At 38.3% G+C, this 12,335-nt stretch overlaps 1 protein-coding gene across 1 annotated transcript in view; it reads right to left on the reverse strand.

Moving 5' to 3' along the window:
- The window catches only part of Pkhd1 (PKHD1 ciliary IPT domain containing fibrocystin/polyductin), a 463,409-nt gene that overhangs the window by 130,415 nt on the left and 320,659 nt on the right, over positions 1-12,335 (reverse strand). The window contains exons 55-56 of the mRNA XM_052192751.1: positions 6,604-6,758; positions 4,294-4,446 (exon numbers count right to left, since the gene is read on the reverse strand). Coding sequence (XP_052048711.1) covers positions 4,294-4,446; positions 6,604-6,758 — 308 coding nt within the window. The remainder of the gene's footprint in view (positions 1-4,293; positions 4,447-6,603; positions 6,759-12,335) is intronic.

Here is a 12,335-nt window from a genome sequence, read left to right on the forward strand (position 1 = left end):
CCCATTGCAGTGTGTCAGAGTCCTGAGTCTAGGAAAGCGGGGTATTTACTATAATTACAGCAAGCTTGAGGGATTTCTGTACAGCTCAGCAATATTTTAAAAACTGCATTTCTGGTGTAATCGGGAGGAACCAAACACAGGGACAAAACCACCTGACAAAGAGGATGGCTAAGTTATCTATTCTCTGTAGGATGTCTTCCTTTACCTGTATGCACCTTTAACCTGCCATTGTGGCCTGACTGGCTGTTGCTAATTGGGGTGTGTTGCCATAGGATGCTTGCTCAGGAGGACTCTGATTTTCCTCTGGGAATTGAAGTTTAGGCCCTGGTCATACACAAAATGGAGTTTCTTCAAAAATAGAGTTGGTTGGGCTTCATACAGTCACCACTCCTAACAAGTTGTCTATAGTTCTGCCTAACTGCATATGGCTTGGGGAAGGGGCTAGAAGATATTTGTGGGGGTTGGGTAACGGAAGGTATTCTGTCTGCACAGACATGGAAAAGCCATCATTCCTCCTGGGAATGACCTTCCAGTGGGGCTACTTTAAGGTCACCTATATTCCTGCCCATATCCTTTACCCAATTTCTGTAAGTAAACCTAACAAATTCACAAGTTCACTAGAGTGAGTTTTGGTGTAGCCACACATTGGTTGCCTTGGGAACAACAGGAGGAGAGAGAAAGGTGCTCTTTACATCTCTCCCAAGGAAGGGATTTTAGCCCCAAACATTAAAATAGTATTGGTCTCTTGTTTTCCTTTGCCAATAGCACACTGCCGAAAGGTTTGTTATACCTACCCCATACATAGGATTTTGACAGGAACATTTCCAAATGGAAATGTATACATATGGAAAAGTTGACATATAAACAGTTTTTTTTCTTGTTATAGCTAGTGGTTTTAGCCTCTCATTAACATATCCTTGAGTAATATTTCAAGATCTCCTATCTATGTGGGTTGCAATTCACAGTTTCATTTCACCCACATGCACATTGAAACAACAAATGAAAATCAATAAACGGTAAGCAAATTACTTGAAGTATCTTGAATATTTAAATGAAGAATTCAGATTCAAATTTGGTAGTTAAGTTCTTTTCACCTTTTCCTTTTGAAATAATAATCATAGAACTTTCTAGCTAGATTTCGTCAAAAAAACAAAACCAAACCAATCCTTGCAGTCCTTAATTACCTGGTTCTCATTCCTTTAACCGTTCATCAGCATTCATGATATTTCTTTTATTTTTATATTCTAAAATGTTACATAATTTCCCCTTCCCTTTCCTCCCTCTAGATTCTCCCAGATACCTTTCCTTTCTCTCTTTCAAATTCCCATTCCATCTTTTCTTTTCTGTTTTTTTTTTTTTTAATATAATCTGCTCTGTCTGGATATTGTTTCTTGTATGTAGATTTTCAGGGCTGAGCATTTGGTATTGGACAACCAATTGGTGTGCTCTTCCCTAGGAAAAAACTTTCTCTGGGTTTCAGCATTTCCTAACTGCCTATAGTTCTTTGTGTAGAGTTGAGGCCTTGAGATCCTCCTCTGGTTCACGTTGGAATGTTTTATATTGTCATTCTTGGTCAACTCATGTTCAGAGACATAGTCTCACAGCAAACTCCCTGGCCCACTGTTTATGACAATATTTCCATGTTCTTTTCTGTAATGGCATGGATTAATTTAAAGAACAAGGGTTCTTAATGTAGCATGAGAACATGGATTGTATCCTGGTCAGAAAGGGGTCATTAAAGGAAAAAAATCCTCCGTGGAAAACCAGAACAGCTCCAGCCCACAGAAGCATTTAATGTGGTTTCTCTTCCTTTTCTAGGAAGTTATTTTAAAAGACATAGGTTATCAGCTACAGAGTCTTATGATTTGCACAGGGTTGATACTGGCTCATGCTTTGTCCTCAACTGTAAGATTTTGCCTTTTGTCCTATTCCATGACCATTTTCCTGCTTGACCTAGTTTTCATTAGCTGGGTCTTAATGATGTCCCAACTTTACATTCATTTCTGTAAGACCAGAGTCCAGCTTTTGCCCCTGTCCATGACATTGACCTCATCCTCATGATATTTTAAGGCAGACATTCCTTTCCTGGATGTTGTTGTACTGTACATTTGGCAACCATTCACTGAATACCAGAAACTTTCTCAGAAAGTTTTGGCAGCCATTCACTTAACACCAGAAAATGTCTATGAAGTAAAAGTGTCACCAAATATCAACAATTGTCCTGTGTGTGTGTGTGGGGGGGGGATTTCACCTCTGGCAAGTACATATAAAGATAGAGTTTTATTTTCTATTCACTAGAAATCTTGAACTTCTGATTTAATATCTGAAGATTCTAAAAGAGTGAACAAATGAGGCCAAAAAACACCCCATGCTGATCATATTAGGTAGTGGTTAGGACACCTTTGTCAGACCATTCCTGAGTGTTCATTGTATTCAAGTGCAGAGTGACTTTCTTTTCTTTAAGAAAAATATAGGTATTATTTTATTAATTCCTTGAGAATTTCATAAATACACACAATGTATGCTTAGCCCAATCAGTCTAATAAGGGTTACTCACATAGTCCGAGTGTGGGGCTGTACACTGAAATGCAGTCAACCTACCAGATACACCATTAAACAAAAGGAGCTCTCTCTTTCCAAGAAATGATCATACATTAATGGCTGCTCAGCTAGGGAGAAGAGGCTCGCACTGGACTGTTGACTGGCTTGATTGTGTATTGGTCTTATACAGGTAATCACAGCTGTTGTGAGTTTATGAGTGTGGTGGTCTTGTCAGCATACATGAGACGTACCTAGGCCCTCTACACATATGTAATAGTTATGTGGCTTGGCATTCACGTAGATTTAATAGAAGATAAAGTTGGAAACTGCCTCAAACTGCCTTTGCACAGGAAACAAATTCCTGAACAGAACACCAATTGCTCAGGCACTAAGATCAATAATTAATACATGTGACATCATGAAATTGAAAAGCTTTTGATAAGTACACCATCAATAGGACAAAACAGTGTCGTGCAGAATGAGAAAAGATCTTCACCAACCCTACATCCAACAGAGGACTAATATCTAAACTATGTAACGAACTCAAGAAATTATACATCAACATATCAAATAATCCCATTTAAAAATGGGGTACAGAGCTAAACAAGGAATTGTCAACAGGGGATTCTCATGACTGAGAAGCACGTAGAGAAATGTTCAATGCCCTTAGACATCTTGGAAATAAACTCTGAGATTACATTTTACACTGGTCAGGATGACTAAGATCAAAAACGCATGTGACAGCACATGCTGGTGAGGATGCTGGAGGAAGTGCAAACTTGTACACCCACTTTGGAAATCAATTTGGTGGCTTCTCAGAAATTTGAGAATACTTTCACCCTAATACCCAGCTATACCACTTCTGGGCATATATCCAATGACTTACTATACCACAAAGACACTTGTTCAGCTACATTTATTCAAACGTTTTCTAATGGACAATGTTTATTTTAAAAAATTCCTTCAAGAAATAGTAGAAGAAAACATAGCAGTTTTGATAAAAGAAAAGAGAATTAATCAGCAGTTGATGTGTGCTTCAAAAAGGATTAAGGGCAATTTCTAAGAATCAAGGGAGATAATTGCATAAATAAACTCAGTTCCTTAAGGATGGCTACACGTCAACTTTCAAAAATGAAGCTATCCTTATAGAATTTCCTAAACTATTTGATCATGAGGAGCTTTGTAAGACTATCTTCAGAACATAAGTTTAATAAATAAGGTCATCAGATAATTTCACAAGATTCCAAAAGAGCTGAAGTATACATTTCAAAGAAAATGATTGCATTGATCTTTTTAAAAGACTCATCTTTAAAGCACTCTAAAATATGGAAATAATTTGTATTTAAATTTCAGCCACTAATTTGTAGCATGAGCTCCTGTCTATGATTAGATACTGCATACTACTGTGTAAAAAGTAAGAGAAAATCAGGAAGGTGATGAAATTTAAATGGCTATTAAATCATCTGTCATTTCAAAGCAGAGGAGAACTGGTATCTGCTGAAGGTGTTTTCTTTGAGGTAAAATGTACATATGCATTGATATCTAGTATATTATTTAACTTCATGCAATAACATAGCAAAGATTAAGGCTGAAAATTCATAGCTTCCTGTAGCAAAGAAGCCACTTAATTTGATCATTTTGCATTATAAGTGAGAACTGTCACAGCTGAAATTTCTGAGTGTCCTAGACAAGTCGTCCAGAATCACTTAGTAGCTGAATGGTAAGTAACTGTAGGTTTCATTTTTCACTTACCAGAAAAGTCTTCTCCGCTAGAGTTCCTGAAGGACCCCACAAGGAGTCTCCCTCTACAGGATGAGTCAGGTTGAATTCTAATGTTTCTGGTCAACAGCCCAACCTCAGCAGCCAAAGGAATCTGTTGACCATCCTCCATGACATGGGCACTTCCTAGACAAACAGGAGTTGGGGGGAAACAACCTTTAACTGTCTGTCTTGGAAATTGCCAGCTGGGGACACAGTGTATTTTCCCATCCTGATAGAAGTCCTCCCAAGATGAAAGCTAATTTTTCCTCTAGATGTCAGCCAAGAAATGAAAAACCTGTTCACTTGTTTCTCCTTGGGATCAAAGAGAATGTGTGAGTGATAATTCATTTCATTTCAATAACTCTGGGTACCAGCATGGGCCAAGGGTTCAGAGATTTGTCCAGTTAGTAGGGACCCAATCTTGTTTCTTCCGTGCATCAGTGTCTGGCTGTGGCATTTGGCTGTACATTGTCCATATACCTCCATCATGGAAGTAAGGAATCCCAGAAGCAGTGGGAGAGCATAAAAAGCAATGTTAGAGGGTAAGGGAGATAGAAAAGGGTGATGCTAAGCACAGGAACACCCTTTCTTGATGAGACTTCATGCCTCTGCCTGGATCGGGGGCAGGGAAGAGGAATCTTGTATCCCTATTTCCTCTAATACTTCAGGATGACTTTAACTGGACAGGGTTACTAAAGATTTCTCTTTTATATGCAATACTTTTTTAAACTGAAAAACCAAGCTGGACATTGTGACCAATGCCTACAGTCTGCTAGTTAGAGGATGCAGCAGGAGAATGAATGGCTCCTAGAAACTCAACAGAAAAATCTCATCTCAACAATAATAGAGAGAGGAAGAGAAGGCATTAGTCCTAAAACTATAACTTAGAAATAATTTTAGACAGCCTTGGTAAACATTTATACTTCCCTCTCACATATCAGATAAAAAAAATCAATTTTCTGGCCCATCTATTTTTCATATTTCATTAGTTTTAGCTCCTGAGCTAAACTTATTTCTTACAGGGGTTATTTCTTAGTGGGTTATTTCTATACACTACCTACCTGGCTTTCTTTAATTAATAAATTTATTTTATGTATATGAGCGTTCTATCTGCATGAATATCTGCATGACAGAAAGAAAGCATCAGATCCCATTATAGATGGTTGTGAGCCAACATGTGGTTGCTGGGCTCAGGACTTCTGGAAGAGCAGCCAGTGCTCTTAACCTCTGAGCCATCTCTCTAGCCCAATCACTGTCTGTCTTTATAAAAACTTATCTGAAATCTTGTTACTTTTGTGTTTTCTTGGTCCTCTTAGTAGACAACATACATGTAAACTATATTTTGTATGAGGAAGAATACATTTATACATTAAGTGAAGCTATTATTTACAATATCCATTGTATTCCAAGGTACTGTAGGATTCAATGTGCCACAAAATAAACTAGATGATTATTGTCAAAAGGTTTTGTTTGTAGCCACAATCTCCTGGTTTTTAAAAGATTTTTAACGCTCTTTTTAGACTAGCCAGCATGAATGATAGTTTGCCACATACAATATCTAAATATTATTTTATAGTTAACAAAATGCTAAGTGCAATGGCACACACCTTTAATCCCAGCACCAGGGTGGCAGAGGCAGGTGGATCTCTTCAGCTTGAGGTCAGCCTGGTATACATAGCAAGGTCTATGGCAGCTGGAACTATATAATGAGATCCTGTCTCAATAAATAAATAAAATACAAATTAAAAGTAAGCCAGGCATAAAGGCATGGGGCATCTATGCCTGTAATTTCAGCGCTGGAGATCTAAGATAGGAGAATTAATCTGAGTTGCAAGCTTGGAGTGCCTAGTCAGACCCTGTCTCAAGCAAACAATAAAAGGCAGAAGGAAGAAAAAAGAGAAAGGAAAGAAGGAAGAAAGAAAGAAAAGAAGGAAGGAAAAAGGAAAGGAAGGAAAAAGGAAAAAGAAAGGATGAGAGGGAGGAAGGAAGGGAGGGAAAGAGGGAGGAAAAGGAAATGGAATGAAGTGAGGAAGGGAGGGAGGATGGAAAGAAAGAAGGAAGGAAGGAAGGAAGGAAGAGAAGAGAAGGAAGAAGAGAGGGAGGGAAGTGGGGGAAAAGGAAGTGAGCAGAGTGGAGATGAAAAGAAGAAAATTTGAGAAGGGTTTCTAAGACAAGTGTGGGACAGCAATCAGGTGGTCTCCTTCAGCTCCTAATGTCAATCAAGTACAATGTGCCTGGGCAGACTACCAAGCAGGCTGCTTAGGGTGTATCCACAAAGTGTGCATTGAATCAAAGCCATACCAATGTGCCTGTGCTGTAGACGCTCATAGATCCTGATGTGGTGGCCCTTGACTTCCTTCACAGTGAGGACCTCTGCCTCGTGAGGCTCATAAGAGGAAGAGCTGAGGACGACTGTGTCATGGGGCTGCCAATCCACTGTATCATGTACTATAATCCTGTAAATTTAGAAAGCAGATGTCAGATATGCACATAATACAACAGAGATCATCAAGTGACCCAAGGGAAAGCACAGCCCACATCAGCACCAGCATATATCACCATGGAAACAAAAAGGGAACACAACAAACACAAGAAAAAAAAGTTGTTGTTGTGCATTGACCATTGTCTACTGAAGAAATATGGAGTTCACAATGTTTTTTGCTTTGCAAGCATGAAAAACATTAATTTGATTGCTAGAAACTACATTTTTATTTTGAAAGTAAACAATATGCTAAGTGGGATGGTACACACCTTTAATCCCAGCCCCAGGGAGGCACAGGCAGGTGGATGCTTGTAATCTCAGTAATTTGGCAGAGTTTAATAATGGTATCTTCATGTGCTTTTGCTAAGAGCAGTCTCCTTTCTTCACTGAGAAACAATTTGAATAACAAAGGTATTTCCAAAGGGATCTTTTTTCATGTTTTCTGAAGATGAAATTACATTTTTATGGACAATATATGCTAATTTTGGACAGTGGCTAATATCTTGGTCAGATACGATTGTGAGTCTTTAGAATTCTAGTTCCATCTGAAAGCAACTTCGTTTTTCTTTTTGTATCCTCAGTGAAGAGCATTTCGATTGGCCCCCTGTTAGCCAAACTGCATATTGTGGAGTAATGGGGATATATTACTCCAGTGCACTGTCCCCAGCACTGTGCTTTTTATCTCTCAATGAATCAATGGAAGCCGTGAACATTTCCTTAGAGTCACAGTAAATTAATTTTCTCTTCAAACCATCATTGCTCTGTAACTTTTTCCTAGTGAATATGACTGGTTTTTTTTCCCCTCTGTTCACAATCCTTGCTTATTTCTACACTGCAAGTTCACTCTGGGGCCTTTTACCTAACAACAATTTAACTATGTCACTTTAGTCAACTCCCCAAACTCACTGACGACACACTCTCTACTTCCTCTCGGCAACAGGGGCTGGATAAGACATCAGGTATGCAGCAGGGGCTGGATAAGACATCAGGTATGCAGCATATATTGACAGGGCCACTAATAAATGTCAGGTATTATAGATCCTCATGGAGTCTTAGCTGTGCCTTCATTTGCAATGATATCATAGGAGATTCACACAATAATAATAAGAAAGCACAATAGCAGAATAGAACAAATGTTGTTTTTAAAAGGAAATGAAGGACTGGGCTTGAGATTCAGTTGGTCGTCTCCTTATTCCAGCTCCAGTTTGCCACCACTATCGCTAACTTACAACCATCTCAAAACAAACGAACAAACAAAAAACATAATTTAGTGACTTAAGAATGAGAAGTATTAACTGTATTCTAGTCTTCTGTACATCACTAATGAAACTCTTATTATAGAAAAGAGGGTAAACTTTCCTGTCTTCTGAGAAAAATATACCAATAAACTAGTTTGAAATAAAAAAGGATGAAATTTAAATAACAGTAGAAGGCTCCTGAGAAACAATGTTTTTAATATCTGAAAAAAAAATCTGGACCAGTCCCTTTATTTCTGCAATAATATTTGACCTTGCAAAGGTCAAATATTAGGGAAAATAAAATTAGGGAAAATAAAATGCTTGCCTGTCCGGAGAACACCAATCAGGTGATAAAGAACAAGTGTTTTACAAATTTACTTAATAGTTTTCAACTATGCATAAAATATTCTTATGTATATACATATAATTTCAGTGACTGAAGCTAGACACTAATGGACGATCATGACGAAAGCAGCTGTGTTTGACCAGTCTCAAAATAGATGAATTGCCTCAAGAATCAGGAGTAGCTACAGATTCTGAACTCTATAAACACTGACTATTCCATTCCTAATTCCTATATTAATACTCTCCATCAATGCCATTGGAATGCAATGGGAATTTTCAGAGCTATATAGGCTGCTGGGTCCTGAAGAAAGCACAACCACTCTGAGATTATGTACAACCTATAGCATTTTGGAGAAATTAGTCTTCAGTATAAAATAAATGAGGTCAAAAATAGAGAACTGCAAAATGTGGGGACAGAAGAGAGGGTCTGGATTGGCACCAGTCCAAAATGCATCAAGAAATATTCATTTTACATCTCTAACAGGAGCTTGATTGCCTATCAGATTCCCTGTCTCAGGGTTGACTTTGTGCCAGAAATCGAGCTTAAAAAATTCACATTCATTAATTCACTTAATTTGTATAATTATTATATTAGCTAGGCACTATTACTCTCATAATTACAGAAGAAGAAACTATGACTCAGGAGGGTAATTTACCAGTGTCATACATTTAGTAAATCATAAGCTTATCTCAAGCCTGTCTCTTTGCAGAGTACTTTTCCCCCTTTCTCCGAAAGTCAAGTCCTTAACCTCCATGGAAGAGTTGTCTATATGAGTTTAAGACATAATGCTTCCCTGGGCAGTGCTGGTGCATGCCTTTAATCCCAGCACTTGGGAGACAGAGGCCGGTGGATTTCTGAGTTAGAGGCCAGCCTGGTCTATAGAATGAGTACAGAATGAGTTCCAGGACAGCCAGGGCTATACAGAGAAACCCTGTTCCAAAAAAAAAAAAAAAAACCACAGTGCTTCGCGATGCTTGTAAGAGGTTGCAATAAAATCAATAACTGTTAGAAAGTGGAAAAAGAGCCACCAACTTTACTCAGATACGCAAACACAATTGTGATTAAGAATAAATTTTGGCCAGGCAGTGGTGGTGCACGCCGTTAGTCCCAGCACTTAGAAGGCAGAGGCAGGCGGATTTCTGAGTTCAAGGCTAGCCTGGTCTATAGAGTGAGTTCCAGGAAAGTCAGGGCTACACAGAGAAACCCTGCCTCAGAAAAAAACAAAATAAATAAATAAATAAAAATACATTTTGAATGATATGTAAATTAACTGAAATTTAACTTGAGGCAAAATTCTGATATATTAGAAAATATACAGTTAGGCTAACATCATGTTCTAACTTCTAGAAAAGACATATAAATTCATGGAACAGATATGAATTAGATGCCTTTGCTGTGCTTTCATTAGATGCTACAGATTATACCAAACCAATAATAATATTTCCTCTCTCTAACATAGACAAATGCCATGAATTGAGAACCACTTCAACATTTTGTGAACATACTGGATGTGACCATCAGCAAATGCCAAGCAAAAGTATACAGAAACATTACCATTTATATGACATGATACCTTGGTCAAGGAAGAAATAAAGAAAGAAATCAAAGACTTTCTAGAATTTACTAGAAATGAAGGCACAACATACCCAAATTTATGGGACACAATGAAAGCGGTGCTAAGAGTAAAATTCATAGCTCTGAGTACCTCCAAAATGAAATTGGAGAGAGCATACACTAGAAGCTTAATGGTTCATCTTAATGCCCTGGAACAAAAAGAAGCTAATTCACCCAGGAGGAGTAGAAGACAGGAAATCATCAAACTCAGGGCTGAAATCAATCAAGTAGAAACAAAGAGAACCATACAAAGAATCAACAAAACCAGGAACTGGTTCTTTGAGAAAATCAACAAGATAGATAAACCCTTAGCCAGACTAATCAGAGGGCAAGGTGATAGTATCCAAATTAACAAAATCCATTCTTATCTCCTTGTACTAAGCTCAACTCCAAGTGAATCAAAGACGGCCACCTAAAACCAGACACACTGAAACTAATAGAAAAGAAACTTGGGAAAACCCTTGAGGACATGGGCACAGAGGAAAAATTCCTGAACAGAACACCAATAGCTTATGCTCTAAGATCAAGAATTGACAAATGGGACCCCATAAAATTACAAAGTTTCTGTAAGGCAAAGGACACTGTCAAAAGGACAAAACTGCAACCAACAAATTGAGAAAAGATCTTCAACAACCCTACATCCGACAGAGGGCTAATATCCAATATATACAAAGAACTCAACAAGGTAGACTCCAGAGAGCCAAATAACCCTATTAAAAATGGGGCACAGAGCTAAACAAAGAATTCACCTCAAGAATTTCGAATGGTTGAGAAGCACCTCACAAAATGTTCAACATCATTAATCATTAGGGAAATGCAAATCAAAACAACTCTGAGATTTCACCTCACACCAGTTAGAATGACTAAGATTAAGAACTCAGAAGGCAGCAGGTGTTGATGAGGCTGTGGAGAGAGAGGAACACTTCTCCACTGCTGGTGGGATTGCAAGCTGGTACAACCACTCTGGAAATCAGTCTGATCGTTCCTCAAAAAACTGGGCATGACACTTCCAGAGGACCCTGCTGTACTACTCTTGGGCATATACCCAGAGGATTCCCCGGCATTCAATAAGGACACATGCTCCATTATGTTCATAGCAGCCTTATTTATAATAGCCAGAAGCCAGAAAGAACCCAGATGTCCCTCAGTGGAGGAATGGATACAGAAAATGTGGTATATTTACACAATGGAATACTACTCAGCAATTAAAAACAATGAATTCATAAAATTTTTAGGTAAATGATTGGAACTGGAAAATAGCATCCTAAGTGAGGTAACCCAATCACAAAAGAATACACATGGAATGCAGTCACTAATAAGTGGATATTAATTAGCCCAGAAGCTCTGAATACTCAAGACACAATTAACATATCAAATGATTCCCAATAAGAAGGAATGAGAGGTCCCTGCTCCTAGAAAGGCTTGATCCAGCATTGTAGGGGAGTACCAGGACAAAGAAATGAGAGGGGAGGGTGACTGGGGAATGGGCAGATGGAAGAGGGCTTATGGGACTTATGGGGAGGGGGGAACCAAGAAAGGAGAAAGCATTTGGAATGTAAAAAAAATATATAGAGAGAATTTTTTAAAAAAAATTAATAAAGAGAGAGAGAGAGAGAGAGAGAGAGAGAGAGAGAGAGAGAGAGAGCAAAAGAGGTAATGGTTAAATCTCCAAGGACAAGTAGAAAGGTTTGTAATGATATATATTTGATACCCTTTGGTCTGAGATTGAAAATACTAAAATTGCCACAGAAGGTCTTGTGCATAGTGATTGGAAGAAAGAAAAAGAGATATTCCACTCATATATCTCAAAAGCACAGGAACCAACAGAACAAATACTATCAATGATGCTGTTCAAATTAAATGTCTAGGTCCTGGAGACAGAGTAAAGAAATGGTTATTTGCTCTTTATTAAGTGATTTCTTTGTATATTACAGACTGTAATCATAAACTACTCCATAAACAATCTAAGCCTGCTAAAGCAGCTGTTATAAAAAAGATGCTAGTTCACACAAGGATATGAAGGAAGAGGAAGGCATTGTGCACTGCTGGTAGAAATTCAAATTGGTGTAGCTGTTGTAGAAAACAGGATAGAGGGGTTAGAGTTATGACTCTTTCACTAAGAACAGAGTTCAGAGCCCACATAACAAGCCAGGTGTCTCATACATGCCTGTTATCTCCAATTCCAAGAGAGGTTGAGATAGCAGTATAGCTGGAACTTGATGGCTCTTAGAGCTTCAGGTTCATAAAGTGACACTGACTTAAAGGAATAGATGGAGAGCGACAAAGTAGGACCTCTACTACTCTCTTCTGAGCACTGGGCTCCAATTAAATAGATATGTGGACCTGCATGTCC

Source organism: Apodemus sylvaticus, chromosome 9 (genome assembly GCF_947179515.1).
Source record: "Apodemus sylvaticus chromosome 9, mApoSyl1.1, whole genome shotgun sequence".
NCBI classification, from domain to species: domain Eukaryota; kingdom Metazoa; phylum Chordata; class Mammalia; order Rodentia; family Muridae; genus Apodemus; species Apodemus sylvaticus.